The sequence below is a fragment of the Nanorana parkeri genome, unplaced genomic scaffold (genome assembly GCF_000935625.1).
Source record: "Nanorana parkeri isolate BGI_ZX_2015 unplaced genomic scaffold, ASM93562v1 scaffold1075, whole genome shotgun sequence".
In the NCBI taxonomy this organism is placed as follows: Eukaryota; Metazoa; Chordata; class Amphibia; order Anura; family Dicroglossidae; genus Nanorana; species Nanorana parkeri.
This window is the reverse complement of record NW_017307343.1, coordinates 392,147-420,096: the sequence shown is the minus strand read 5'-3', so window position 1 is coordinate 420,096 and position 27,950 is coordinate 392,147. Positions and strand designations below refer to the sequence as shown.

The 27,950-nt window shown below is 46.2% G+C and overlaps 1 protein-coding gene across 1 annotated transcript in view; it reads right to left on the bottom strand.

Moving 5' to 3' along the window:
- LOC108796175 overlaps window positions 1-27,950 on the bottom strand; it is a 47,934-nt gene that overhangs the window by 7,548 nt on the left and 12,436 nt on the right. Inside the window, exons 3-17 of the mRNA XM_018567614.1 lie at window positions 27,384-27,536; window positions 26,268-26,391; window positions 26,090-26,183; window positions 24,749-24,899; window positions 19,823-19,997; window positions 14,323-14,448; window positions 12,794-12,856; window positions 11,585-11,707; window positions 9,967-10,122; window positions 9,628-9,681; window positions 7,407-7,624; window positions 5,944-6,020; window positions 5,415-5,525; window positions 3,362-3,442; window positions 1,526-1,636 (exon numbers count right to left, since the gene is read on the bottom strand). Coding sequence (XP_018423116.1) covers window positions 1,526-1,636; window positions 3,362-3,442; window positions 5,415-5,525; window positions 5,944-6,020; window positions 7,407-7,624; window positions 9,628-9,681; window positions 9,967-10,122; window positions 11,585-11,707; window positions 12,794-12,856; window positions 14,323-14,448; window positions 19,823-19,997; window positions 24,749-24,899; window positions 26,090-26,183; window positions 26,268-26,391; window positions 27,384-27,525 — 1,806 coding nt within the window. The 5' untranslated portion in view covers window positions 27,526-27,536. The remainder of the gene's footprint in view (window positions 1-1,525; window positions 1,637-3,361; window positions 3,443-5,414; window positions 5,526-5,943; window positions 6,021-7,406; window positions 7,625-9,627; window positions 9,682-9,966; window positions 10,123-11,584; window positions 11,708-12,793; window positions 12,857-14,322; window positions 14,449-19,822; window positions 19,998-24,748; window positions 24,900-26,089; window positions 26,184-26,267; window positions 26,392-27,383; window positions 27,537-27,950) is intronic.

Sequence of the window (27,950 nt, the reverse complement as noted above, 5' to 3'; positions counted from 1 at the left end):
CCACAACTCCGCTCTCTGCACAGCAGCATGATGATGCTACTGCTACTTTTTACATGGTAATATTCGGATTTGGATTTGGTAAATACAGCGGGATACTCGTTCTTGGGTAAAAACTGGTGTCCCACTGGAAATGTTCCCCATAGAAATAAACAAGGTTTTCAAAGTCTTCCATCTCCTCTGCAGTCAAGTGACTACAACTGCACAACAGTGGTAGTTGCAGGGCAAAGTCAGATCATTCCTGCATGCTCAACCTCCCTCTGAGGATGTATAACCAGCTGATAAGAGTTCATTGTGAATCTGGCAAAGTTTTAGCAATTCTTGCCTCCTGCACATTCCTATTGGCCACAGAGGTGGTCCATCATAGTGAGAGGTTCCACCAAAGCTTCAACGCTTCCTGCACGTTAGAATGGACTGGCACTCCCTATAGTCCCTTTAAAAAGTACTTGTGCCAGATTTGAAATTTCTCTTAGTAATTGTATATATATTACTGTGTATATATGATACTGTGCCTATCCGGCAACACATCTCCTCTTTCTCCTTCCGGCCACCTGCACCCGCCCACACAGCCATGGTGAGACCCGCCACAGTACTGGGGAACCCCACCTGTGCAGCCCTGGTGAGACCCTGCATCTGCCCGCACAGCCCTGGCGAGACACACAGGGTATCTAGCATGATATTATTCTGCATTGCTGTACAATGTAATGTTGGGATTTGTAGTGCTCTATAGCTGGTGGTATTCTGCATTGCTGTATAATGTAGGGATGTGTAGTCCTCCTACAGCCTGGAGTCAGTGTCAGAACTATCAGGGCTGCAGCGGTTGCAGCTGGGACTGACCCCTGGCACTCCACCACTGTCCTAAAATCAATAGTCTGTGAGGGGGCGTGGTCTGAAGGTAGGGCAGTGATCTCGCTAGACACCCAAAAAGCCTTCGACAGTGTTGAGTGGCCTTATTTACTGAGTGTACTGGAAGAATATGGGTTTGGCTCCCGTTTAATTCGTTGGGTTGAGATTCTGTATAACGCCCCAGTGGCCAGACTGCGCATCAACAGAGAGGTATCCGACTCGTTTAGTATCTTTCGGGGTACCAGACAGGGTTGCCCTCTCTCCCCTATCCTTTTTGCCTTGGCAATTGAGCCCTTGGCGATTAGGATACGGAAGTCTGTGCATATACATGGCCTGAAGATACGTGATCTGGAGGAGCGCATCATGTTATGTTGACCCAATTGTTGTTTGTGATGGTGTTGTTGTTATCATTGTTGTGTCTCGGACAATTGCAAAAATCAATAAAAATTATCTTTAAAAAAAAAAAATCGTCTGTATTGTTTTAGAAAAACTGTCACATGACTTAAAACAAAGAAAAGGTATCTGTAGTTGGTATCGGAATACTTGAGGAAACGTTATTGGTACTCGTAATCGGTCTTTGAAATAATGGCATCGGTGCACCCCTAATATAGAGAGATATATCGATAGTAAAAAAAAAAAAAAAAAGCACGCACCAGGTTGGTCCCCTTGTTTTATAACTCACCCCAAAGGCGAAGACAAGTTCTAACATGGGCGGCAGCGGGAGGGCTGCAGTCATCATAAAGCGGACAATAGCTTGAACAATGACGATTAACTCCGCAGCGACCCCGTTTGGCTACAAGCAAAGAAAGAGGGGAGGCAAGAGCATAGAAATGTAAACGTAATGGCAATAAATACCCATTTACTTTTAAATATTATCACTATCCGGGATTCCTCATTTCCAAATGTTCGTGCTTTAAAATCCATTCAACAAGAACTGCATGCTCAGTGGGCAGAGCAAAGAGTAGTAACCCATAGCAACAAGATCCAATTTCAATGATCAGTGAAAGGTTAAAGGAAACTTGTGCTGTGTAAGTTGGTGCTGCACATCTCGCTTCTTAAATATTCCAGACAGGCATGCATGTAATATATGAGAAATGCACCAACAAAAAAAAGTATTCAGGTAAGGAGTGCTGACTTCAGATGTGGCAAGCTTGTTCCAGGTCAGCAACTCATAGCATTCAGAGACAGGTCATCAGCAATGGACCGGATTTTAAAAAGCAAAGAATTGCACCTTGTAGGGAACATCTAGTGTCTAATGCGTCTGAATAGTACCCGGAAAAATCTACCTTTTGTCTAAAGCTTCTCCTAAAAAATTGCAGTTCACTTCCTGTGCCAAGCACTCCTGTTCTGTAGCCTCATAGCTGTATATCTGCAGTGTGAGATTTAAGGTACTGCTCTCACCGACTGCTAGAGGGGAATTCATCAAAACTGGAGCAGACAAAATCTGGAGCACTTGCCCATAGTAACCAATCAGCTTCTCTCTTCAGTTTGTTCAGTTAAGATTTGAAAATGAAAGAGAAATGCTGATTGGTTGCCATTCACAGCGGTTCCAGATTTTGTCTGCTCGCGTTTTGATAAATTCCCCCCACTAGTCTCAGGAGATTTGGAGTGGGATTTGGTTATGTTACTATTGTGCTGCTCCCTGTTCTCCTTGCTGGAGAGAAAGCTGTACCAGAGGACCTGCAGAACGAGGCTCTTCCCCCTTTTTTGCTTCATCCATTCTGTGGAACTGTGCTCTTCTGCCTATCCTACAAATTCCTGAATACAACCACACCAGTCATCAGGGGGCAGGTTTGACATGAAAAAACAAAGTCCTGCTCCTCTAACATGATTATTGCCTCTACACAGATACACAGAAACAAGCCATTGGAAAAGGTGGCCATACACCTGCCGATTATCGTACGATAGTCGCGGGTGATCCCTCGATCGTACGATAATAATTGGCAGGTGTATGGAAGGTGTGCGACCGTTTCTACTGTACGGTCGCATGTCTTTTGTCTTACGAGCATGTTGGAACACCAGCCGAAAATTTACGGTTTTCGGCGGGTTTGTGGCGTGCTCGTAAGACAAAATGCCGAACGGGCCGGTGTGCGCAAGCGCACACTCCCCGCTCAGCACTGCAGTCATCGAAAGCCCTCACCTCAGCGGGGCGATTTTTTAATTACAACCCTCGCAAGACGAAAGTCATCCGATGGTTGTAAAGTGTATGGCCAGCTTTAGTCAGTAATAGGAGAAGATTAGCTGAAGTGAAACCACAGGCAACACTGGTGACTACTCCTGTGCCCTGTCCATGCCTTTTGGAGCACAGCTTCCACAGTACAGGACCTCCTAAAACCTGTTTCACTGCTGTGTGTGACTACACTAAGCATTGCTTTACTGAAAAGAGATTGTCAGATTACCATACGGTTCCTCCACGTGTTATTTCTGGCATGGAGATGGGTGAAGTTGAATAAAAAATAAGTTTGCCTAAGACTAACTTTGCATAAAAGCCTTAAGAAAAATACAAAGCACAACAAACCTTATGAAATGGAGGAGGCAGGAAAGCATTAAATTGTCTCTGCAGCTCATCCAGAATAGAGCACGACATATCCATCACCATCTAGACAAATCAGAAGACTGAGGTCAGTATCAGGGACACTGCAGGGACCACACAGCTTCACAATGCAGGGGGCAATACATTCAAGTGCCCTAACTAGTAACAAAAATGTATCTTATTTGTGTATAACTCAGCTGTAGATCCTAAATTAATCCCTGAATTGGTGCTGACACTGTCCTTCCTTCTGGAGGGGGCTACCCCTCATAACCCGGCTGCTCTCCCCCCGCCTGTGTTGGCAGAGGCAGGGGGGAACGGAGGGGACACAGAGCCGATCCAGCTGCTGGTGCCCAGTGGAGAAACCTGTCAGGAGGCCGAGCGGGGCAGTGGGGGGAGGAGAGACCTGGCAGGAGGCCGAGCGGGGCAGTGGGGGGAGGAGAGACCTGGCAGGAGGCCGAGCGGGGCAGTGGGGGGAGGAGAGACCTGGCAGGAGGCCGAGCGGGGCAGTGGGGGGAGGAGAGACCTGGCAGGAGGCCGAGCGGGGCAGTGGGGGGAGGAGAGACCTGGCAGGAGGCCGAGCGGGGCAGTGGGGGGAGGAGAGACCTGGCAGGAGGCCGAGCGGGGCAGTGGGGGGAGGAGAGACCTGGCAGGAGGCCGAGCGGGGCAGTGGGGGGAGGAGAGACCTGGCAGGAGGCCGAGCGGGGCAGTGGGGGGAGGAGAGACCTGGCAGGAGGCCGAGCGGGGCAGTGGGGGGAGGAGAGACCTGGCAGGAGGCCGAGCGGGGCAGTGGGGGGAGGAGAGACCTGGCAGGAGGCCGAGCGGGGCAGTGGGGGGAGGAGAGACCTGGCAGGAGGCCGAGCGGGGCAGTGGGGGGAGGAGAGACCTGGCAGGAGGCCGAGCGGGGCAGTGGGGGGAGGAGAGACCTGGCAGGAGGCCGAGCGGGGCAGTGGGGGGAGGAGAGACCTGGCAGGAGGCCGAGCGGGGCAGTGGGGGGAGGAGAGACCTGGCAGGAGGCCGAGCGGGGCAGTGGGGGGAGGAGAGACCTGGCAGGAGGCCGAGCGGGGCAGTGGGGGGAGGAGAGACCTGGCAGGAGGCCGAGCGGGGCAGTGGGGGGAGGAGAGACCTGGCAGGAGGCCGAGCGGGGCAGTGGGGGGAGGAGAGACCTGGCAGGAGGCCGAGCGGGGCAGTGGGGGGAGGAGAGACCTGGCAGGAGGCCGAGCGGGGCAGTGGGGGGAGGAGAGACCTGGCAGGAGGCCGAGCGGGGCAGTGGGGGGAGGAGAGACCTGGCAGGAGGCCGAGCGGGGCAGTGGGGGGAGGAGAGACCTGGCAGGAGGCCGAGCGGGGCAGTGGGGGGAGGAGAGACCTGGCAGGAGGCCGAGCGGGGCAGTGGGGGGAGGAGAGACCTGGCAGGAGGCCGAGCGGGGCAGTGGGGGGAGGAGAGACCTGGCAGGAGGCCGAGCGGGGCAGTGGGGGGAGGAGAGACCTGGCAGGAGGCCGAGCGGGGCAGTGGGGGGAGGAGAGACCTGGCAGGAGGCCGAGCGGGGCAGTGCACTCAGCTCCACTGACAGGCGGGAGGGGGAAAAGCAGTCATGATGCAGAGCGGAGCACAAACACTGAGAGATCAGTACTGATCGGTCAGTGTTTGTAAAGAACTGAGGTTACATAGTAATTACTCTGTCCCTAGTTACGACTGATCAGAAAGTGCTATATATCACTTCATGTTCATTTATAAAAGTAAATATTAACTATCTGCCCATTTTATAAATGAACAGGTAGCAGCTCAGTACAGAGGCTTCCTGTCCATTCATGACTGGGTTGATAGTAAATATTTACTATCTCTTTTTCTATGCTAAAAGGGAAATATGAGGGGTCTGATTAGACCCCTGTTCTTTCCCCAAAGCCCCTAACAGTAAAGTAAAAAAAAAAAAAAAACATTTTTAAATTGGAAAAAATAAGTCATTTTCGGTTTTGGCCTCAATTTAGGTTTCTAAAAATGTAAATTCCGTGCATCCCTAGCAAATATAAAATGGAACCATACCAGCTGATAGGATTTATCAGGCTCAGGAATCGTCCTAGGAATTAGCTGCCCATCCTCTGACACAGAGTCACAGGTACTCCAGATGCGGACCAGTGTACTCCAGCACTTGGGCTAAATGAAACAGGACAAAGTGACAATTAAAGAAGTATTACATTTCAAAGTATTGTTTTATTAATACAAATGAGACAAAAGCTACCACTTTGTAATGTACAGAATATGGCTTTAAAACAATGCTGTGACACGGTGCCTTCTTCATATGTGGAGTTCTGCAGCCTTTGATACGTCCAACTCAAAGCAACATTAATATATATTTTTCCCTTTTAGTAGACTTCCTTTTCATAGGAATGACGTGAGGGTGAAGTGGCAGCGAGCCATCCATCAGACCAAAAAGAGAGGGTCATGGCAGAGTAGAGACAGGTACGCATAAGACTTGGAAGGGCTGCTGGAGGAAGGCATCTGAGGGCCCTAATGAGGGTAACTCTAGTGAAAGTCATCCTTTAAGCATAAGACACATTAACAGATTACTAACCTCACGTAGCAATGCAGTATTACAGTGGAGGATTCGAATAGCTGTTCGTAGTAAAGCTCCTGTCTTTAGTGGAGGACCTGTGCAAGTACAAAGTGCTTGGTGTAAGTCACAGGGCAATGGGGATTGTAGACTCCCAAATGTTGCTTGCTGTATTTGGCTTTGCTTCACACTTGGGTAAATGCAGCATGTACTGTTCTGCTGCATCCAAAAAAACTCTCAATGGAAATGCAAAACAGGAGCAACTCAAATGCATACATATCTCTAATCAAAGTGAATTCTGAACTGCTTGCGAGTCTGAATCCTATATACACTAACCCTCAGCAGTTTAAAAAGGTTGACAGTCTTTGAAAATTGAAACTGGGTCAGCTTGTAAAAATGTGTTTTTGGTAGCTCCCACCTTCTATAGTAGAAAAAACTTTGGAGTTTTTCGCCATAACGCTGGTTGGTGTACACAGCATATTAGTACATTATGGCCGACTTACCTTGTCATCTGTCCCCTCCAGCAATGGGCTGTCCCCGCTCCCCTCCAATGCCAGTGGTTCCATCTTCACCCAGTCATCGTCTTGGTTCAGCGTCTGCGGTCTATTGATTGGCTGGGCCGAGATGATGTAACTGCCACGCATGCACACAGAAGTTACATAATTTCGGCACAGGACATTGCCGAGCATGAGCTGCGCATGCAGTTTGTTGACTTCCTGTGGCCCATAATGGTGGATAAGGATTGCTTTATTTCTACTCTACAGCCCCACTACAGAAGGCGGGAGCTACTAAAACGGCATTTTCACAAGCTGACTAGAGTTCAGCTTTAAGGATTTTTACGTAGACAGGTGATTTCCTATGTTTGAAACGCACGTCAAATGCAGGTCGGGAGATACCCATATACTTCAATGGTGAAGTGTACAATAGATGGCAGTACTGATGTTTCTTTTCCTTTCCTTGGATGCATGAGGTGCTATTGAGGTGCACTCCAGGCAAAGCAGGTCAAATAAAGTCTTTTGCTGTGCTTTGAGTTACAGCAGTGTTGCAATAATGCCCTCTTACATGGGCCTTAACATAAGTCAATGGTATATGGGGATACAGGTTATTTTTAATGGTTCTAGATATTTTTTCCTCTATTATTTTGTTCTGTGGTAGGATAAAACAACAAAAAAATGTTTTTTTTGATTGCGCAGAGCCCATTCCCGAGCCGCAATCCTCCACCTGTGCCCCAATCCGGCCACCAGAGACTTTGCACAGTACTGTTCTGTTAATATTCTAGCAGCTTGCAGTTGTATAGAGTTCCTCCTCTGCGAGGAAGGAAGGATACACTGGGTAGAGCTGTTGTTGCAATGGCGGTCACGTGACCAGCTGAAAAGGACGCTATTTTTGAAACGGCGCAAACTGAACCAGCGCAAACCGAGGGCAACCTGTGTAGCAAAAGTTGAATGCTATGTTGTCTCCTTTTGACACATCACAAGCAGTACCTTTACAAGGAATCCAAACTTCACCTGCCACCAGCTCATTTCCCGGCAGGCAGCTTTTGGTGTGCAGCATAGTGAGGTACAATTCAAACTGGGCCGGCGTCAGGCGTTTGGCCAAAGGACACAGCATTCCCTTAGTCTGCAGCAGGAAGATCGCCGCCCCAGGAAAATCGCCAAACTTGCACGAATAGAAGGCAATCTTCTGCTTCAGGTAGTCCAACCTACATGGCAAATTGGAAGAATAGTAAAACAAAAACAACACTTTACCGCACTTTCTCACGATTCTAGAAGCCATATGTCAAGGCAAAATAAACAAAATCATATGCAGTACATTTCTTTAATACATGCTCATTTCCTTATAGTGACTCTAAACTCCGTAGTTATATCTTACAAAATACATTTAAGTACCTGAACTATTACCAAAAATCTATCTTATGTGTTTATCACTCGGCTGTAGATCCTCCAATCATCTCTGAATTGGTGCTGACACTGTCCTTCCTTCTGGAGGGAGGCTACTTTTGTTCCCCATGGTCCCTGTGTGTGGTGTAGAGTAGTCACCGCTACAAGCTCGCTCCTGTGATGGACTACAATCTCATGTTTGGTTTACTAATTTGTACTGAGATTCTAGTCCATCACAGGAGCGAGCTTGGTGACTACTCTACACCACACACAGGGACCATGGGGAACAAAAGTAGCCTCCCTCCAGAAGGAAGGACAGTGTCAGCACCAATTCAGAGATGATTGGAGGATCTACAGCCGAGTGATACACAAATAAGATAAATTTTTGGTAATAGTTCAGGTACTTAAATGTATTAAGATTTAAATCCTGAGTTTAGCGTCACTTTAAACCAGCGGTTCTCAATCTGTATAACCTCAGGACCCACATTTGTCCTTGGTCATTAAGACACGACCCAAGTCGCACCTCACTGTGGGCGGGAGGTGCATTTGGCAACGCAACGCACCTCCAGCACCAGCTCCCCCGTGGGTGCATCTCCAGCCCACCCCACCTCAAGCTGACACTGACAAGCACTATATTTTGAATAGCTGCTTGGCACGAGAAGTGACAACGCTGCGCTATGGGGGAGTGCAGTGCAAGGCATGCTGCGACCCACTGAACATGGGGTCGCGACCCACTTTTGGACCCACCAGTTGAGAACCATGGCTTTAAACCCTTTTACTGCCAGTGCAAGTTTTTTCATCACATTTTAGGCCTAAAGAGGACTTAAAAACACCCAAAACATTTTTTTCTAAGAGCAGAGACCATGTAAAATAAAATGGTGGAGGTTCACTTTTTTTTTTGTCACACGATATTAGCGCAATTGTTTATTAAACTCAAATTTTCAGTACAAAGGCATTAATTTTTGTGCAAACAAAATATAATACCCAATTTTTGGTAAAATATAAAAGATGAGGTTGCGTTGCTTAAATAGATACTAAATAAGCAAATCCTTCAAATTACACACGCTTGTGAAATAGGGAAAAAAAAAAAACTAAGACACCCACATCTGTCCATAAGCGACGCTTTAATTTACAGTTAACCAGAAATGATGTCCCTAGAATTATTGCCTTCACTCCAGTGCGTGCGGTGCAATCGTCGTTTTCAACACAAGCACACCCAGCACACGCATTTGTATGTGTATGTGCATATATCAGGGCTTTTAGAATTTTGGGGGGTAATTGTTTTATTAAACTTTAATCTTTAAAACCTTTCATTTATTTTTTGTAAGAATCTGCTCAATCATCTTCTTGACAGCTCTGAATCCAGAAATGTTGAGAGCTGCTCACCTCCAAGTTCATTATTCACACGAGAGATCAAGAAACGGATGTTTCTGAGCATGTGGAAGTGATGAAGTAGCTTTCTAACTGCTGGGAATCGCTTCCGCTAGAAAACTGGCAATGAAAAATGCCAACAGTTTGTATACATGCTGGAGCCTAGCCTAGGGTGTCGGCCTGGCCCATGAGCCGGAGCCTAGCCTAGGGTGTCGGCCTGGCCCATGGGCCGGAGCCTAGCCTAGGGTGTGTGTCTGGCTACTCAGCAAAAGTTTCGTCTACAGTGTCCAACATGCCTCTGATTTACAACCATCTTCCCCCTCGCCATCCTCATCCCTTCCTTGCTGTTACAATGTTGCCCAAAGCGATGAAGAAAAAAGAGGGAGGATAGATTGGACAGGAATTAAGATGACAGATCCTCCATAATAAAAATGAAAGCAGAAACAGAACTTACCCAGTGGGGTCCGGACACTTCACTGCTCTCAGGTAACGTACTAATTGCCGGTAACTGCAAGATATAGAGAAGATATCATTATAATTCATATTCTAGGGCTCAGGCTGCACGCTGGGTTTTCACTCAATACTGATAAAGGAATATCTGAAGTTCCCAGAGTAAAAAAATAAATACATTGATTTATAGTTTTCTAGTGACAAACACTTCATGACCCCACTACAATAATCTGGGCATATGAAGGATATGAAGGTAGGACATTTAAGGATTAAACCGAAATCCTGACATTCCGATTTTCGCTTAAAATTCAGTTTTGAATACGGCACAAGACAGAGTGCTCACCATAGGTCACCCTCCAGCCTCTGCACCCTGGACTGCACCACTGGCAGCGCTTCACACAAGTTTTCCCGCTTGCCTTTGAGTGTCCTTGTTCCTGCCAGATTCTGACCAGCCAACACAGATGTGAGAAAACAATTGTCCCATCGTATAACATTCATGCTAATAGGGGGGAAAAAACGCAAAATGTCAGTGCATAGTGATCAGTTAACTCATTTCATCTCTGTCCATAGAGAGGTACTTTTCCATTTTAACAGATCACAAAGCTACCTCACTAAAAGAAAGAATGTAACTTTGCTCATTCAGGGCAAAGCGACAGTGTCTGCACACATCCCACACCCTACATGTGTATACACACCCAGCCATGCTCCCTTGCTGCCTCCCAGCACTGCCACAGCCCTCGCTAATAAAGCAGGGTTTCCAGGTATAGGAAGCACATGAACTCTCTTATGTGACAGTGCTTCAATCTGAACAGCCAATAATTAGGTCCAAATGTTGTCAGTTGGGCACTGCCATAGTACACACTTGCGGTACACTGCAGAAATACAATTCTTCCCTGCTATCTTGAATAGGTTAAATCTTAACCTATTCAGGTTAGCTGGGGAGAATTGTACCTATTTCTGCAGTGTAGCGCAAGTTTGCACAGTATACTACGGATTATTTGATTTAACCTATTCAAGTTAGCAGGAGAGAATTAGAACTCTTTAAAATGATCAGGTTGCAGAAATAGAGTAACAATTCTCCCCTGCTTCTTCCAATCTGTCCCACTACCCCCCAATGAAACTTGAAGTTCTACAAAGTATTGCTGATGTGAAGCAATGACTGAGATATTAGATTGGATGTGGGAAATATTATGAACATGCTCCGCAAGAAACTGCCCTAAAATCATCAATCTGTATCGTTATAGAAAAAATGTCACATGTCCCTTAAAAGGAGAACTATGGGGTCAGTGTTTTTCCCCATAGTTCTCCTTAGGGTAACGGGAGGACACAAACTAGAGTCCTCCCGTTACCCTAAGCTCAGTATACCGCGAGCTACAGCTCGCGGTATACTGAGACGCCGGAGCGGATCCCGACGTAGATGACGGGATCCGCCCAGCTGCGTGAGTGACAGCTGGCTCTGCCTATCTAGAGGCAGAGCCAGCTGTACCCGCCCCCTCCCCCGTCCGTTCCGCCAGGCAGCGCTGGCAGATCGGAGCGGGGAGAGGGGAATCCAGCCCCTCCCCCTGTCACGGCAGAGAGCCGTGACAGGATCGAGAGGTGAGGGAGCGCCGGTATGTGTTCGCTCACCTCCCGATCTACTGAGCCGACCTGTGACAGTCTCATTGTCACAGGACGGCAAGAACTATGAGGTGAGTGGAAATCCCTCATCTCATAGTTCTCCTTTAAAGAAAAGTATCGGTAATTGGTATCAGCAGCACTTGGTCTTGAAAAAGTGGTATCGGGACATCCCTAACTATAATGTATCATGAGCTGTAAATGAGAAAATGTCAGGGAATCCCTGAAATCTTAAAAATATGTTTAAAGGGTTCCTCGGGGGTTAAAAACGTTGAAAACCGGTGCTCTTAAATATAACGAAGCGAGTGCCCTTTTCTAGATAATCAGCTGCCTTCAGACCCACTTACCTGTTTACAAAATTGTAGCAGTGGGGAGGAAGTGGGATGGACTGAAAAAACATAATGAACTTCTCATAGAGGTTCCTCGGATAATCTGCTAAAACCAGGTGCCTTTGTAACGTGGAGACAATCCTGAGAGAAGACAAAAACACTAAAATATACAAAATTCTTCCATTATATTACGCTCGAACCCGAAGTCCAGCTGCTATCGCCATCTAAAACCTTTACATACATTTATGTAGATTTTTATTTTTTTTATTCACCGTGAAGCAAGTATTTCACTAAACTCCAAAATAGGCCAATTAGCCCCGAGCACACCCAAAGGCCGTACACATTTATAAACTAGAGTAAATCAAATTCTTATATTAAAGTAGTACCAAAGGCTGTGTATTTTTTCACTTTCTCTGCATTAAGGCAATTAAGGCAAAAAACACCCCCCCACTTACCTGTAGCCGCTTGTCTCCTCTGCCGTAACTGGGAAGATACTTGAGGTTCCCCAAACTTCCTAGTTGTGGGAGAGGGTAGAAAAAGCAAAGGCTAGGTGCACGCACGCACGTCACTGCATGACGAGGGAGCATGAAGCCGGCGCTGCGTCATTACACAGCGCCTGGTTTCCTGATTGGCCAGAAAGCAGACTCCATGCTTTCTCGTCACCTAGTGACGAGAAGCATGGGGATGGCTTCCCTGCTAATTGGGAAGCAGAATGGCGAGTCTTTACACGCTGCCCGGCTTATCAGGAAGCCAGGTGCGAGTCATTACACGCCACCTGGCTTACTGAATGGGACTTCCGGTACTCGGTATCGGCCGGAAAAAAAAAATATCGGTACTCGATACCGAAATACCAGTTAATACCGGTTAAGCAAGCTGAAGTACCCTAACTTTCTATTTGCTTGGGCAGCACCGAAGTCTCAACTCCAGAAACCTACAGAAGCCATCATGAGAGGGTCTCACATTACAAGGAAAGCATCAGGAGGAATGATAATCCTTCTGCAAAAAGACAAACAAGACTCCATGCTGTGGGGGAGGTGAGGCAGACTGATCTTTCATCAGCCACAACCCTGTCAGACATAAATCATAAAAAAGAAGCAGTTCCATCAGACATACCTTGACATTAAGCTGGCAGTAGCTTCTTTCACGTTGCTATTTGTATCAGGCAATGGAAACGGTCAACCCTGTCAGACATAAATCATAAAAAAGAAGCAGTTCCATCAGACATACCTTGACATTAAGCTGGCAGTAGCTTCTTTCACGTTGCTATTTGTATCAGGCAATGGAAACGGGCTGTTTTTTGGGGGGGGGGGAAGAAAAATGGATACACAATGAGAAGAGTCACATTAGACATTAAGGTGTTTGCAGAACTATTTGCTTCATATACAGAATGGACACCTTGCACTATTAGCACAATACATGGCTCATTGATAAAGCAGTGGTATTGTCAGGCCGAAACCAAAAATCATTTTTTCTCTAACCTTTTTACAAAACATTTAAAATATTTTATTTTTCATAAATTTTTTAATATTTTATTTATTTTTATTAAATATTTGTATTTTTTAACTTTACTGTGGGGCCTTCGGTGAAATATCAGATGTCTAAACAGACCCCTGATATTTCCCTTTTAAAATAGGAAAACAGATTGAGGACACAGAGTTCTCAATCTTTTATTCTGCAGCCCCTGTTATAAATGGACAGGAATCCTCTATGCTGAGTGTTCCTGCTCATTCATAACTTGAGGACAGAGTATGTTTACTATAACCACAATCATGAATGAACAGGAAGTGATGTAGAGCACTTCCTATTCATTCATAACTGGTACATAGTAACTCATACTATGTCCAATCATTTACAAACAGTCAGCGATCACTGACTGCTTGTACCGCTCTTCATCCTGACTTGCTGTCACAGCTGAGCCGGCGGTGTGGGGAGAGCTCAGTCTATTTTGACAGCTAACCACTCTTGTGACAGCGCACGGTTGACACCACCCCCACAATGCTCTCCATTCTGATTGGTCAGAGGAGGCTGAGGGGGGGCGGTGCGGAGGGAGAGCCCGGCCCTCCTGATATGCCGGGTGTTCACAGTGCTCTCCCCCCCGCACCGCTCGGCCTCCTCTGACAGTTTCTCTCCTCCCCGCTGGGTGCTGCGTCTGAGGGAACACAGAGCAGCGCCCAGCGGGGGGAGAGAAACTAGGGATGTACCGCACTTTCGTCATTTTGCCAAAAGTGCCATTTTCGAACTACAGCGGCAGACATTTCGGTGCATCCCTGGTTGCCATACTGATACGGTTTAAATTTTGTTTAAAATTCCGTTTATAAAAAAACGCAGAAGTGTTTTACAAATATGCCCTTAAACTTTCTTTTCTTCGGGACCCGAAAGGTCATATGACCAATCTCACCTACGATCAGCTAGGGTGCTCTACAGCGTTATGAAGACAACACTCCAAAGAATACTGTGACCTGCATTATATGAATGACCCACAAAACACAGGTGCAAACACGGTCCATCGAGCAAAGTTAGGAATGGCATAGCCCAGGTCAGCATTTGTGGGTGGGGCAGGGGCTTTCACAATATCTTGTCACTTTGCCCTGAATATAATTATTTTCTTAGATTTCTACCATGACTTTCTAACTGTCCCTTTATGCATGTGCTCTTGTGCCTATACATGAGGTGCCCAGCCAATGAATGACAACTACAGAGTTCGCCCACGGCATAGAGCAACATGCAAAGATCCACAAAAAGCAAAACACACTTACTTCGTCAGAATCCTCTCCAGGAGAATCTCTCTGGCAGCACCGAGCAACATCACTGCAGCAGTCTTTGGGTGTTGATTTTCAGCTCTGTTCAAGTATTCAGTCACCAGCTGGTATACTGGCATGTAACTGTTTTGCAAGCAAAAAATACATATCACTTAGAAATCAAAAACATTTAAGCCTATGTTTTTTTAACCACTTGCTGACCAGGTGTGTAGACCCCCTTCCTGGCCCGGCCATTTTTCAGTATTCAGCGCTGCGGTACTTTGATTGACATTTATTCCGTCATGCAACGCTGTACTGAAATGAATTTTATACCATTTTTTGGGGACAGATAGAGCTTTCTTTTGGTGGTATTTAATCACCACTACGGGTTTTCTTTTTTACTATATTAAGGAAAGATTATTAAACATTTTGAAAAAAAAACGTTTTTCCATTACATATTAGGAAACAATGATTATTGCTCTCGTTCTGACGTTCGCGACGATATGTAACATGTGTGGCGTAATGGGCGCAATCGTCGTTTACATGTTTGCATGCGTGTACGTACGGGGGGAGGGGGGGCGTCTTTTTTTTTACATTATTTTTTATGTATAACTTTACATTTTCTTGGGGGGAAACTAATTTTTTTTCCCACTTAACTTTATTGCTATCACATAGGGGCTAAGAAAATCCCCCTATGTGATAGCAAAAGATGTGACCGGTCCTCTTTATGGAGACATCAGGGGTCTCCAAGACCCCTAATGTCACCTAAGACCCCCCTGAAGAAGCAGAGATCTGCTTCATCAGCTTCTCTCCAGCATCTGAAGCTGGAGAGTGACACAAGAATGCGGAAGTGATGTAATATACATCATTTCCGCATTCTTACAGCGGAGAGGGGACCGGAGGGAGCTCGTGTACCGATCTCCCTCTGATCCCCTGTGACAGAGGCACTATGCTGGTCCCGGGCTCGCACCGGGCACAGCGGAGCCTGGGACCAGCGTGACAGCGGGAAGGGGGAGCCGCGGAGGGGGGGGGGCGCACATACCGGGACCTTATACAAGTGATCCGCCGGCAATATGGCCGGCAGGTCGCTTGCATGTTAACAGGCATCGCTGCCTGTTTTTACATTTTAGGACTTTCCCGCACGCGAGGGGGCGTGGCTGAGCGGACATCTATAGACGCCCGCTCAAATCTAGAGAGCTCCCGGAGAGTTTTTTACAACGGCCGGCCGAGAAGTGGTTAAAGGTGGTTTTCATTATTTGTAAATCAAGCTGCCCGATACTAAGTGTATTACCTTAGGGATGCCACAAGGTGGAGCCAGTGCAATATTTTTAAATGATATGTTTAAATCATGTGCAGCTGACAGGACATACAACTCCTGTGAAGTCTAATTTCTTAAACTCTGGGAAATTTTGTCAAACTATCACAATATAAATTATTTGCGGTTTCCTTGTTGGGGCTCTTCATAGATAAGATAAAGGCCGCACAACGCAGATGACTAATGGAGGTACAAGCTTCCACTTTTAGTTTTTTTAATGCAGTATATGCATCAGAGGACCGTTTTCTATTGAAAGAGTGTAGGCGAGAGGTACCGGATCCTGAAACTTTAGTTGGGAGTGCATAGTTTGTTTTGTTTTTGTAGAAGAGCGCAGTACCTCTGTCTCAGCAGGTCCTATGCCCACAAAGGGGAACCAGGTGCACACGATATTACCACCTTAGTGACCAAGGCTTTTTTTTTTTCTTCGTTGTTTGTACCCATGTTATAATCCACATTTTAGGCCTGAAAATGACTTCAAACCCCCAAACATTATATATTTTCTGAAACCCATGACGCTGCAGAATAAAATGGTGGCAGTTGCAATTTTATTATGTTGCACGAAATTAGCGCAACGTATTATCAAACCCCAAAATGTAGTGAAAATGCACTTAAATGCCCCCAAAAAACAAATTAAATAACCATTTTTAAAAATCAAAGATGAGTATACCCAACATGCCCACTTTAAAAATCGTGTGCGTCCGTGAAACTGTGACAAAATTCAGTACCCCAAAAAGTCCATAGATGACGCTTTAAAATCCCCTACAGGTCATCACCAGCCTACTGGCCCAGAGAAGCGATCAGGCGACAGCTGAGTCGCCAGATTGCTTCTATTGTATTATTATACAGGATGTATATAGCGCCAACAGTTTGCGCAGCTTTACAACATAAGGAAGACATTACAATCACTAGGGACTCGGTTTTAAAATCTCCATTTTGGTGCACCTCTAACAATCACAATACAATTCAAGACAAGATGGTAAGGAGGGCCCTGCCCCCGAGTCGGCTTTACAATTGTAAACAGAATCCCCGCAGGAGTCTGCTTAAACGGGCCCGCTGCCAGTGATGCACTGTGGATGTCACTGGTCACTAAGGGGTTAAGAAGCACCAAACATTTGTCTTCCTCAAGTAAATTGAAAAAGCAACACATTTCAGGGATATCAAGGGGCCCGCCTTCTTCAGGGCTGAATGTTCAGGCTAAATGTCTTTAAAACCATTATGGTCCAATTCCATACAAATTGTTCAATTATGTTAAATAAAACTTCGGCCAGAAGTTGGCCCTAAAACAAAATCAATCCTGCCCCCAATTGGGTGACAAAAGAAATAGGTCATATCTGTGCCGCCCCAATAGGGGCATAGAATATGAGATGCATAGCCTCAGTTAATATTAGCATTGTTATATAGGTTAGAATTTATATAGTGTGATTTGCCTATTTTCTCATAGCTAAATTCATGTGTTATCCTATGCTGCCATCTAGTGGCCTTTTGTTGTAATGTACATGTTTTTCTGTAATTATTCCTCATGTGACGATGTATTTCCCCCTAGTGTACGCCCCTTCCTTCTTCCTGTGTGCAGTACTTCCTGTGTCATGGCCACAGTTGAAAGCCACATGTAACAAGGACACACAGGTAATCTGCACAGTACGTAGGAAAGGCATCATTTTCTGACCGCACAATACTATAACCGTTCAACTGCTGTTCCTATCATCTGCTGTAACCTGATGTTAAAGAATAAACACCTCTTTTGAATGAATCGGTATTGACGAGTTCAGCTATCTGACGAGGATTGTCCGCAGTGAGTATATCTGCTTATACAGGCCAGGCATAGAGGTCTCAGCAAGGGATATATTTCGCTATCACAACGATCGGAGTCAGAATAATATCTCTATAACCATTAGCAACATTGTTACTAGGGATATACCGAAATGGAATTTTAAGACCAAAACCGAAAATAAAAAATATGAAAGGCCGAAACCAAAAATTACTTTTTTTCCAATCTTTTTTTTTTTAAATGTAATTATTTTATTTTCATTTATTTTTTACTTTACTGTCAGGGACTTCGGGGAAATATCAGGGGTCTAAACAGACCCCTAATATTTCCCTTATAAAACAGAAAAAGAGATTGAGAACAGAGCCCTCCATCTCTTTTTCTGCAGTCCCTGTCATAGATGAACAGGAAGCGTCTATACTGAGTGTTCCTGTTCATTCATAACTTGTGGATATAGTATGTTTACCATGTCCACAATCATGAATGAACAGGAAGTGACGTAGATCACTTCCCATTCATTCATAACTGGGAAATAGTAAGCACACTATGTCCACTTATTTACAAACACTCAACGTTCACCTTATTGGCGAGTGTATGAATACCCGTTCTCCATCCTGAATCGAATCGGCTGTCACAGAAGGGGGCAGGCAGTGGGGGGAGGAGAGCTCCGCCTCCTGTGAGATCAGAGCACTCTCCTCCAATTACCGCTCTCCATCCAGACACAAGAGGCGGAGCCGGGAGGTGTGGGAGGAGAGCTCTGTTTCCAGTGACAGATCACAGCCGTCACCGCCCTGCTCGGCATCCTGACACAGGGCGCGGAGTCGGGAGGTGTGGGAGGAGAACTCGGCCTCCTGTAACAGATCGCAGCGGTCACCGCCCCGGACCGCTCTCCATCCTGACACAGGAGGCCAGGCCGGGAGGTGTGCGCTCGGCCTCCTGCAACAATGACAGCTGTCTGCGCGCAGCGCCACTCTCCATCCTGAAAGCTTCTCTCCTCCCCGTTGGACACCGGCGCTGCATCGGAAGGCACAGACCAACACCCAGCGCTGAGAAAAGCTGGGATACACAGAATTTTCGGCAAATGGCCAAAAGTGCAATTTTTGGCTGAAATTTCGTTGCATCCCTAATAGTTACCAGACTAAGTGTGCAGGAGGAGTGTTAGAAATTAGAATAGCTGGTACCTTCCAGAATTTATACATCAGGGGCTTCTGGGGGTTTTTTTTTCTTTGATAATTTATAGAAGATTTCCAGGTACAGTGCACACAAGTAGAACATTAAGGAATACGCTGGCTATTCATCAACAGTACCATAACCAGACAATGCTGGAGAAAGCTGGTGATAACCAGCCAATGCTGGAGAAATTATATGGAAAACCAAAGCGTTTCTTATGGAAACACTTTGGTTTTTCCTAAGATTCTGTAAACAGGAAGATAGTCACAACTTTGGGGTAAATACAGAGAGAACCGTGGGCCCCTTCTGTCTCCACAGTATAGGAGAAATACTTTCCAAAGGGGGGGGGATAGGAGGTATGGAGATAGTAGGCTGTGCAGGGGAGGAGAGATGGGGAAATGGGTAACATAGGGGTGTGTGTGTGTTGCTTTTTACCGTTAATGGATTAAATTGTTCCTCTTTACTAATCATTAAAAGAGAACTATGGGGTAAGTGTTTTTCCCCATAGTTCTCTTTAGGGTCACGGGAGGACATACATTAGCATCCTCCAGTGACCCAAAGCTCAGTATATAGCGGGCTATTGCCCACGATATACTGTGAGCGACGCAGCCAGGATGGATCCCGACATTACTGTCGAGATCCACCAAGCTGGGTGAGTGACAGGGAGCTCTGCCTATCTAGAGGCATAGCCAGCTGTACCCACCCCCTCCCCTGTCCGTTCTTCCACTCAGCGCTGGTAGGATCGGAGAGGAGAGGGGGGAATTCCTGCGGGGAGCTATGACTGACAGTCACCACTCACTGTAGGGAGATGATCGGAAAGTGGGTGTATCGGTGCATGTTTCTGCTCACTTCCTGATCGATAGAGCCGACCTGCGACAGCTTCTTTGTCACAGGTCGGCTCTAACTATCAGGATGAGCGGAAATCACTTCATAGATCTCCTTTAACGCTGAGTGGCAAGGAATTTTGTACTACATCGTGCGTGTATTCATCCAGATTCTGCATTGGTTCAATGGCTCTTAATATTTTCCTCTAATCCTTGCTATAGAAGATACTCCGAATGGATGCTGACTGCACTACCTGGCAATGCAATTATCACTAGCAGGCAAATCTATGTATGGATAAACATGCCACAACAGAAAAGTTGTTTCAGAAGTCCTCATAAGAAAACTTTATGATAACCTAAAACTAGGTGAAAATATCTAAAAGAGAACACACAAGATGATGGAATATAAACAGTAACCGAGTACACTTGTTTTATTATTCTTACTTGTGCACAGGTACTGGTACATGGGCCATGGTACAGGAGTAACAACTGGACTTCCTTTTGTCACGGTGGCAGGCACAAAAGCACTTTGCTGTACTTTCCCGTGTCATGATAGCACCCTCCCTGTACTTCTGCTGCACTTGTGACAGCTCGGATAGGAAATGCTGCAGCTGGTTCCCTGAGGCAAACAAAAAGAGAAATGGTGGTTACAACTAGGAGAAAACTGGAAGAACAAGATCATTACAGCTGAACTCCAGGCAATAAATGAAATACACTTATAAAAGAGTTGTGTTACCTGCCAAGGGATTTGTACAGTAAACTCCCCCGTTTTCCGGCATCCACAGGGATTGGTAGGCTCCGGATATTCAGAGTTAGACTTACCGATAACTCTCTTTCCTATAGTCTTCCAGAACAGCTTACGAGAGATAGGCTTCGCCCCTTTTAGTAGGAAACACGTCACCCCCTACCCTGTTTCCCCGAAAATAAGACCTACCCCGAAAATAAGACCTAGTTGCGACCTTTCCCAGGGCCGGTGGTGGCATGAGGGGAAACCTGAAGCGCCGCGGGAGAGAATCAGCGGTGCCTACGAAGCCAACGCTAGAGGAAGCGAGGCGGCAGCGCAAGGAGCAGAGCCGCATAAGCCGATGCCTCCTCTATACGCCTGTGACAGGAGCCGGCGCGAGTGATAGCAAATGCAAGCCGCCTGTGAGGAATCGATAGTGAAAGCGCGCTTCGCTCATTCTGGTTACCAAAATGCCTTTGGAAAGCTACAGCACCCCTGATTGCCCTGATCACCCTATTCTTAACTTTGCCATTTTTGATTATTTAATTTGGATTTGCATTAACTTTGGATTGTTACACATTAAAAAAAAAAAATAAGACCTACCCCGAAAATAAGACCTAGTGTGTTTTTTTGAGCCAAAAAAAATATAAGACTGTGCCTTATTTTCGGGGAAACACGGTACTTGTTTTAAAAGGCCCGCCTCTCTTCTAGCTCCTCAGTTGTATCGAGAAACGTAGGAAGACCCTGTAATGACGGGAACCAAAACAACAACAGAATATCACATTGAAATCACATTTCGCCACCACTTACATAACCAAATGTAACCAAATGAATCCAGCTGTTCTGGAAGACTATAGGAAAGAGAGTTACCGGTGAGTCTAACTCTGAATTTCCCGTAAGAACAGCTTACGAGAGGATAAACAAGAACTTACCCACTTAGGGCTGGACTACGGCTTGGAGCACCTTTCTCCCAAACGTCTGCTCTGCTGCCGCATTCAAATCCAGCCGGTAATGTCTGACAAAGGTGGAAAAACTCGACCAGGTTGCGGCTTTGCAGATCTGCTCCGGAGTGGCACCAGCTCTCTCTGCCCACGAGGTGGCCGATCCCCTGGTAGAGTGCGCATTTAAAAAAGGTGGAACACTAACCTGCTTAGCCCCATAAGCCTCCTGAATACACAGCATCACCCTTCAACTTGCCTCTTTCTGATTAGCCGGACTACTGCAAAATGAAGGCAAAACGATCTCCTGAGATCTATGAAAGTCTGACGAAACCTTTGGTAAAAAAGCCGGATCCGTCTTCAAGACCACTCAGTCCTCAAAAACCGTCAAGCACAGTTCCCTTACAGACAGAGCCTGCAATTCGCTAACTCTCCTAGCTGAGGTTATAGCAACCAGGAACACCGTTTTCAACGTAATCTTAATCGCAAGATCAGACAGAGGTTCAAAAGGGGGAATCATCAGACCCTGTAGGATCAGTGACAAAAATCCCACTTCGGAATGGAACAATGTGTAATTGGCCAACGTGTATCAAGTCTGTCCGTTCTAGAAAGAACTTTTGTAGAACCCTCGGAATTAAATGAATGGGTGGGAATGCGTAGCACAGACTATAACCCCATGGATGCGATAGGGCGTCCAATGCCACTGCGTTGTCTGCTGCATTTAGGGGGAAAAAGTGGGCTAATTTTGCATTGTCCTGTGCAGCAAACTGATCCACCTGCGGTAAACCCCACTTCTGAGTCCGGAGGTCAAAGACTTCCTGATCCAAGCTCCATTCGCCCTGGAGAACTTGAAACCGACTCAGATAGTCTGCCAGAGTATTCTGCGTTCCCTTTAGGTGCACTGCCGAAAAGGGAACCCAGATTCACTTCTGCCCAAAAGAAGATTTATTTCGCTATCGACTGAAGGTAAGAACTCCTGGTTCCCCCCGGTTTGTTTAGGTAACACACAGTGGTATTGTCCGAGAGCACTAGCAGATGGTGATGCCTTATCTGATCTTGAAACGACAGGACCGCGTTCAAAACCACTCTCAGCTCCCTCCAATTGGAGGACATTCTTGCCTCCCGCTGGGACCACTGTCCCTGAGTCATCCGATCTTGCAGGTGTGCTCCCCATCCCCTGGCACTTGCATCCGTGGTCAACCTTATGGTAGTGGGAAAAGACCATTGAAGACCCCTGACAGGGAACTTCGGTTCCTCCACCACCATAAGCCCCCTCCTCACGGAAGGAGGAACAATAACCGCAGCATCCAAGGTATCCTGTGAATGGTCCCACATTCTCAACAGGAACCCCTGCAGACCCCTCTGGTGGAATCTTGCCCACTGAACAGCCGGTAGATAGGATGTCATCAGACCCAACACAGACATGATTTCCCTTAAGGATCTGGGACAATTCGTCTGTAAGTGGCTTACCGCATTTCCCACTTTCAGAATCTTTTCTTCCGGAAGGAAGGTCCTCTGCTCCACAGTATCCAGGATGTACCCTAGAAACACCGTAACTTGAGAGGGGACAAGATTGGACTTTTGTAAATTCACTACCCATCCCAGTTCCTGCAACCAAACCTGTGTAACTTCCAGGTCTCTGGTGCATTGAGCCGCTGAGCTGGCGGACAGTAGAAAGTCGTCCAAATAGGGGATGATGCAAATCCCCTGCAGCCGTAAAGTAGCTATTGCCTCCCCCAAAACTTTTGTAAAAATGCGTGGGGCCGAGGACAGCCCGAAAGGAAGTGCTCTGAACTGGTAATGTACCACTGTCTGACCTACTCTTACCACCAGGCATAAAAAATCTTGTGACGTCCTGTGAATGGGGATGTGGAGATAGGCATCCCTTAAATCTAGAGTCGCTAAAAAGGAACCCTTTTGCAACAGGTTCTGGACCGAAAAGATGGAGTCCATGCGGAACCTCTTGTACCTGATCGCTAAATTCAAGAGTTTGAGATTTAGGCTCAACCTGTACTTCCCTGACGGATTTTGCACAACAAATATGTGAGAGTACAGGCCCTGACCCTTCTCCTGATACGGAACCTGAATAAGCACTTTTTGATCCACCAACTCTCCCAACAGAAGGCAAAGAGCGTTTGCTCGAGATGCGTTCCTCAGGAGATTTGTGATCAAAAAACGATGGGGTGGGTGGCTGCAGAATTCCAACCTGTACCCCTCTTGGATTAGATTGATATAATGATTGGAAGTAATCTCCCTCCAACGAGGAAGAAACCCTGCTAGCCTTCCTCCCACCCTCACACAGAAGTCACTGCTGTTTTGGAGCTTGGGAGGGAGGGTTACTAAAAATAATCCCCTTGGGCTGTTCCCCCTTCATATTCTGACCCTTGTTTCTGGGTCCTTTAAAGAATCTACGAAAGGGCTTCTACTTTTTCTCTGGAAAAGACTTCTTCTTATCAGCTGTACGTTCTAATATGGCCTCCAATTCAGGCCCAAAAAGAAGATCGCCACTAAACGGGAGATTGCAAAGCCTCAATTTTGAGGCCGCATCCCCGGGCACTGAAGAGGACGAAGGATCCGGTGGGGAATCCCCAAATGTCAGAGGAGCGGTACCGGCGGCCTACTAAGGTACTTCTGAACCTCACAAGGGTCCCACAGAGGGAACACTGAGGTACCTTTTCCATATCCACCCACTGTCCCGGTGACATGTCTCCCCGACGGAGGAAACACAAAAAACTGAGGCGCTAGGAGAGAGGCGGGCCTTTTAAAACAACTAGGGGTGACGCGTTTCCTACTAAAAGGGGCGGAGCCTATTTCTCGTAAGCTGTTCTGGAAGACGAAGGGGAAAAATGTAGTTTCTGGTTGCTTGAGAGTTACTATTAAAAAATAGATCTAACTAATGCCATACCCCATACTATACCCTGCACTATATCCCATTACTATACTCCGCACTATACCCCGCACCACACCCCATACCACACCATAACAAACTCTGTATTGACTTCATATTAATATTGAAATGCAGTCATCAAAAGAAAATTAAGACAAATAGTCACGTGATCAGTTCCAGAACAATACAGGCCGCAGATCAGCAAAACAATGAGTACACAGGGAATTTCCTTTTTTCTGGTTAGGTGAGAGTTCTGGTTAATTGAAGACCGGATAACAGAGTTTACTGTATTAAAGTCCATTCTGTCCTGATATTTACACAGCTGTCAAACAGCACTGCCTTGTCTGGCAAGGGAAGGGACCTGATATTTCTCTGCTGCAGTTTTACATTCACTTAAATGTCTGGCCCCTCTTCACCCTATGACTAGAAGCAGCACACCGATACGTTTACCTGGCACACTTGCAACATACCTGAATGACCCCGTGTGCTGCTTCTACCACCACCACCCTCAGCTCTGCTGTACAGCAGATTACAAGAGGCCGATACCAAGTTAAATTCAGTTACTTGTGCTGATTGCATTTGAAAAAAACAAAGATCACTAACACAGAGCTGGATTTCTTTTGTCTGCCAAAGACAATATTTTTGTGGCAGTGTGCTTTCTTGGATAGTCAGAGACACAGGTCATAGAAACCAGAGTGTTAAAACAAGCTCACAGCCTATTTTAACAATCGCTTAGATAAGAGGGGAGAAATGATATGGATGTCATCCTTTTTAGATCGTTCCCCATCTTACATAGTAAAGGTATCAGAAGACATAATCACCTCCTTCCCTAAGTTCGGTATCGATCTCAGTAAGATCCAGCTGGAACATGGTGAGGACCCCAGCCAGAGCCGTGTCTCGGAGCTCCTTCCAGTACTTGCTCTTGTTGTGGGCATTGCAATGGCAGCTTGAGGTACACGTCCATGAGGAACACTGAAAGATAGCACAGAAACTTGACATTAAAATATAATGGGGGGAATTTATCAAAACTGGAGCAAATAGAATCTGGAGCAGTTGCCAACAGCAACCAGTAAAAAGCAGAAATCACCAGCACTCAGCAAATATCTTTGATGTCCATTTAATCGGACCAATCGTCAACCTCACAGGGTCCCTTCATCAGGGTGACAATGTAACAAGTCAGTATATGTCAATACAGCTACATATATACTCCTTGAAGAGAGTTTTGCAACCTCCCCGTGACATCATCACGACCGGAAAAACACCATGTTTAAAAAGGTAAACATCAATATAAAGTGTTCAGTACAAGGTAGTCACATCAAAAGATACCAACATATATTAAATATAATAGACAACAGCAACCAATCGGCATCTTACCTTTAGCAAAATGTTTCATTTTATATCTTCACTTGAAACATCTAAAAGTGTACAAAACCTTTAACTGTGCAGAGGACCCAAGGAGGCGCCACATGGTCTGACATGAGGGTAAAAATGGTACTCATGGGCACCACAAGATATATTCAGATGACAAGTCAGAATTTGAGCTGAGACAGGAAACATCCAGCAGCCTATCAAAACTGTAGCTTAAAAGTTACTACTATTTTCTCCAAATGTTCTAGGACATTGAATCAACTGCAGTGGTGGCAAGATGCCTTTTAATGAACAGGTGCATCCTCCACTGGAATGGTGGTGGCCTGATTAAGGCCAAACACTGCCAGATCCAAATTAGGGACATTGTGTCTAGATGCAGCGTTTGACCGCACCTGAAGCACAGCAGCCTATTGGCTCTCATTTGCTTGTCTGAATGAGGCCCAAGTCATACAAGACCGTAGTGAAAACGTCAGAAAGTGGGAAATTCAAAAGCACCCCGCGACAAAGTAAATGAGGTAGCTCCCCGGGCTCAGCCTGATCGGCCCCACTGGAGTGAGTCTTCAGAGACAGGGCAAGCGCTGAGGCAATGCCAATGGCACTGGACCTGGAAAGTACTCTGCGGCCATCTTTTTACCAGAATGGGGTTTGGAAAGCTCCTTCAGAAGAGCCCAGTACCTGAAGGTCACTTCCACATTAGCCCTGCAGCTTCCAGTCCAGTCTTTCACACTGCAGAGTTGAAGATCTCAATCCTTAGATGTCTATGGAAATAGAATTAGATTTGGAAAGTTTCTTACCTCTGAAGCAGGCTTGTCACACAGGTAGCAGTAACATTCAGAACAGAAGCTGGCATTCTGCTCCATGGGGACCTCGGTCTCATTCTCCACACGCCTAAAAAAACACAGACAGCCATGTCATACCTACAGCCCACTGCACACCTCTGACACAATACTGTTTCCACTGAGTGCTCCTTACATAAAAGGATGTAATGTGCAATCATATCTGGCGTGTGGCAGCACATGGCCCTTTTTACTGTAGGTGATAGCAAGTTCATCATCCAGCACTTCCAATTTCCTCTTCTCTTGTGCGAAGGACTCTTCTGAAGGATTTCAAAAATATGGGAAATGAATAAAGATTATAGAAAACAAGTGCCAGTCGCAGTTGGTCTTGCTATAAGCAGAACATGAAGTCTTAAAGAAGAAGTCACACCTTGTGTTATTTTTCACAGCGCAGTCACCTAATGCTTTTGATCCCATACTTCAGTTCCTCCAACACTAACTGGAGGGACAGACAGGAGGGGGTGGGAATAGCTGGCCCCCCTTTTAGAGAGGCAGAGCCAGCTGTCAATCAGGCAGCAGGGTATCATTCAAATGCAGTGCGCTGTCAGCATATAGCCGGCAATAGCCCGCTATATGCAGAGTTTTGGGTCCATAGCTCACTTTTAATACTTGTATTTGCACCTTTATTTAGCTTTACCTTGTTTTGGGGGTTAATTAACACAGGCACAGAAGTCCAATTAATGGGAGGCTGTGGCTGTAAGCTGAACATTCCTTCAAGCATATACTCGTGTACAGGTTTGGAATACACCCAGAGGCATACATGTTTACCAGGGTACAGCCTGTCATAGATTTGTACAGACGGGGTGTACGCAACACCTGTGGCTCCCATGTGCACAGATCTGGCCTTTTTTCTATGGTGTACAGACTTCTGTGTTTAGGAGTCCTTAAGCCCAAAGCTTGTGGTTCAGGCACAGAGGTTACCTAATGGCTGCTATCTCAATAGAGGGGACTGCTGCAAATTCGCCAATAGGCAGTATCTACATCACTAGGAAGTGTGACGTGGGCAGTGAAAGAAGCCCTCTCCTACACAACAGACCAGAAGATGTGGGACCAGGCCTGTCATGTGATCTCAATTTCAGGTAATAAAACAGAATTTCAGAATAAATACTAGCAATTAGCTAAAGTTGGACAGAGTGGGAGTTCGGTTTTTTTTGGCCAGGGATCAGCTATAAATTTGCTTATAGCCAGTCACACTTTGCATACAAAGGCATATGAAGGACACTGGCACGGATAAATGAGCGTAAATACTTACCGGCAGCTTCTTCTATCAGCAGCACGGAGTTGCCAAGTGCCGACACTTCACCCTCATCATCGCTGATTATAATCACGCTCTCTTCTGGAAGGGATGCTTCTAAAGATGTCCCCTCCTCACAAGTTCCTTCACCCGTCCTCATTCTGATGGCTCCTAACAGGAAAAAAAAAGCTTCAATGAACACAAATCTGACTGCAAGACGCATGCACCTCAGTAATACAATTCACATGCCACATATCCGTAGGGGTGCGGGTGATCGTATTCATACGCCGCCGGAATGGATCCTGTATGCGTCCCGGCCAGAAAACCTGCACCCCTACGGACCTGCAAATGAGGTGAGCGTAGGGGGGCGTATGGCCGCGTAGCCCTATAGAGAAGGACGGGGGTTGCATTCTAATCACACGCAGCACCTGTCCTTCCCGGCAGCTACTTGGTACGGCCCCGCACGCAGCACGGAGCTGTACGTGCAGGCCGATTCGTGTGTGAATGGGGCCTAAGAAAATAAATTGGTTACATTTGTAAAGGAAATCTGTACTTTTAAAAGTGAAATATTAAAAATGTAGAATA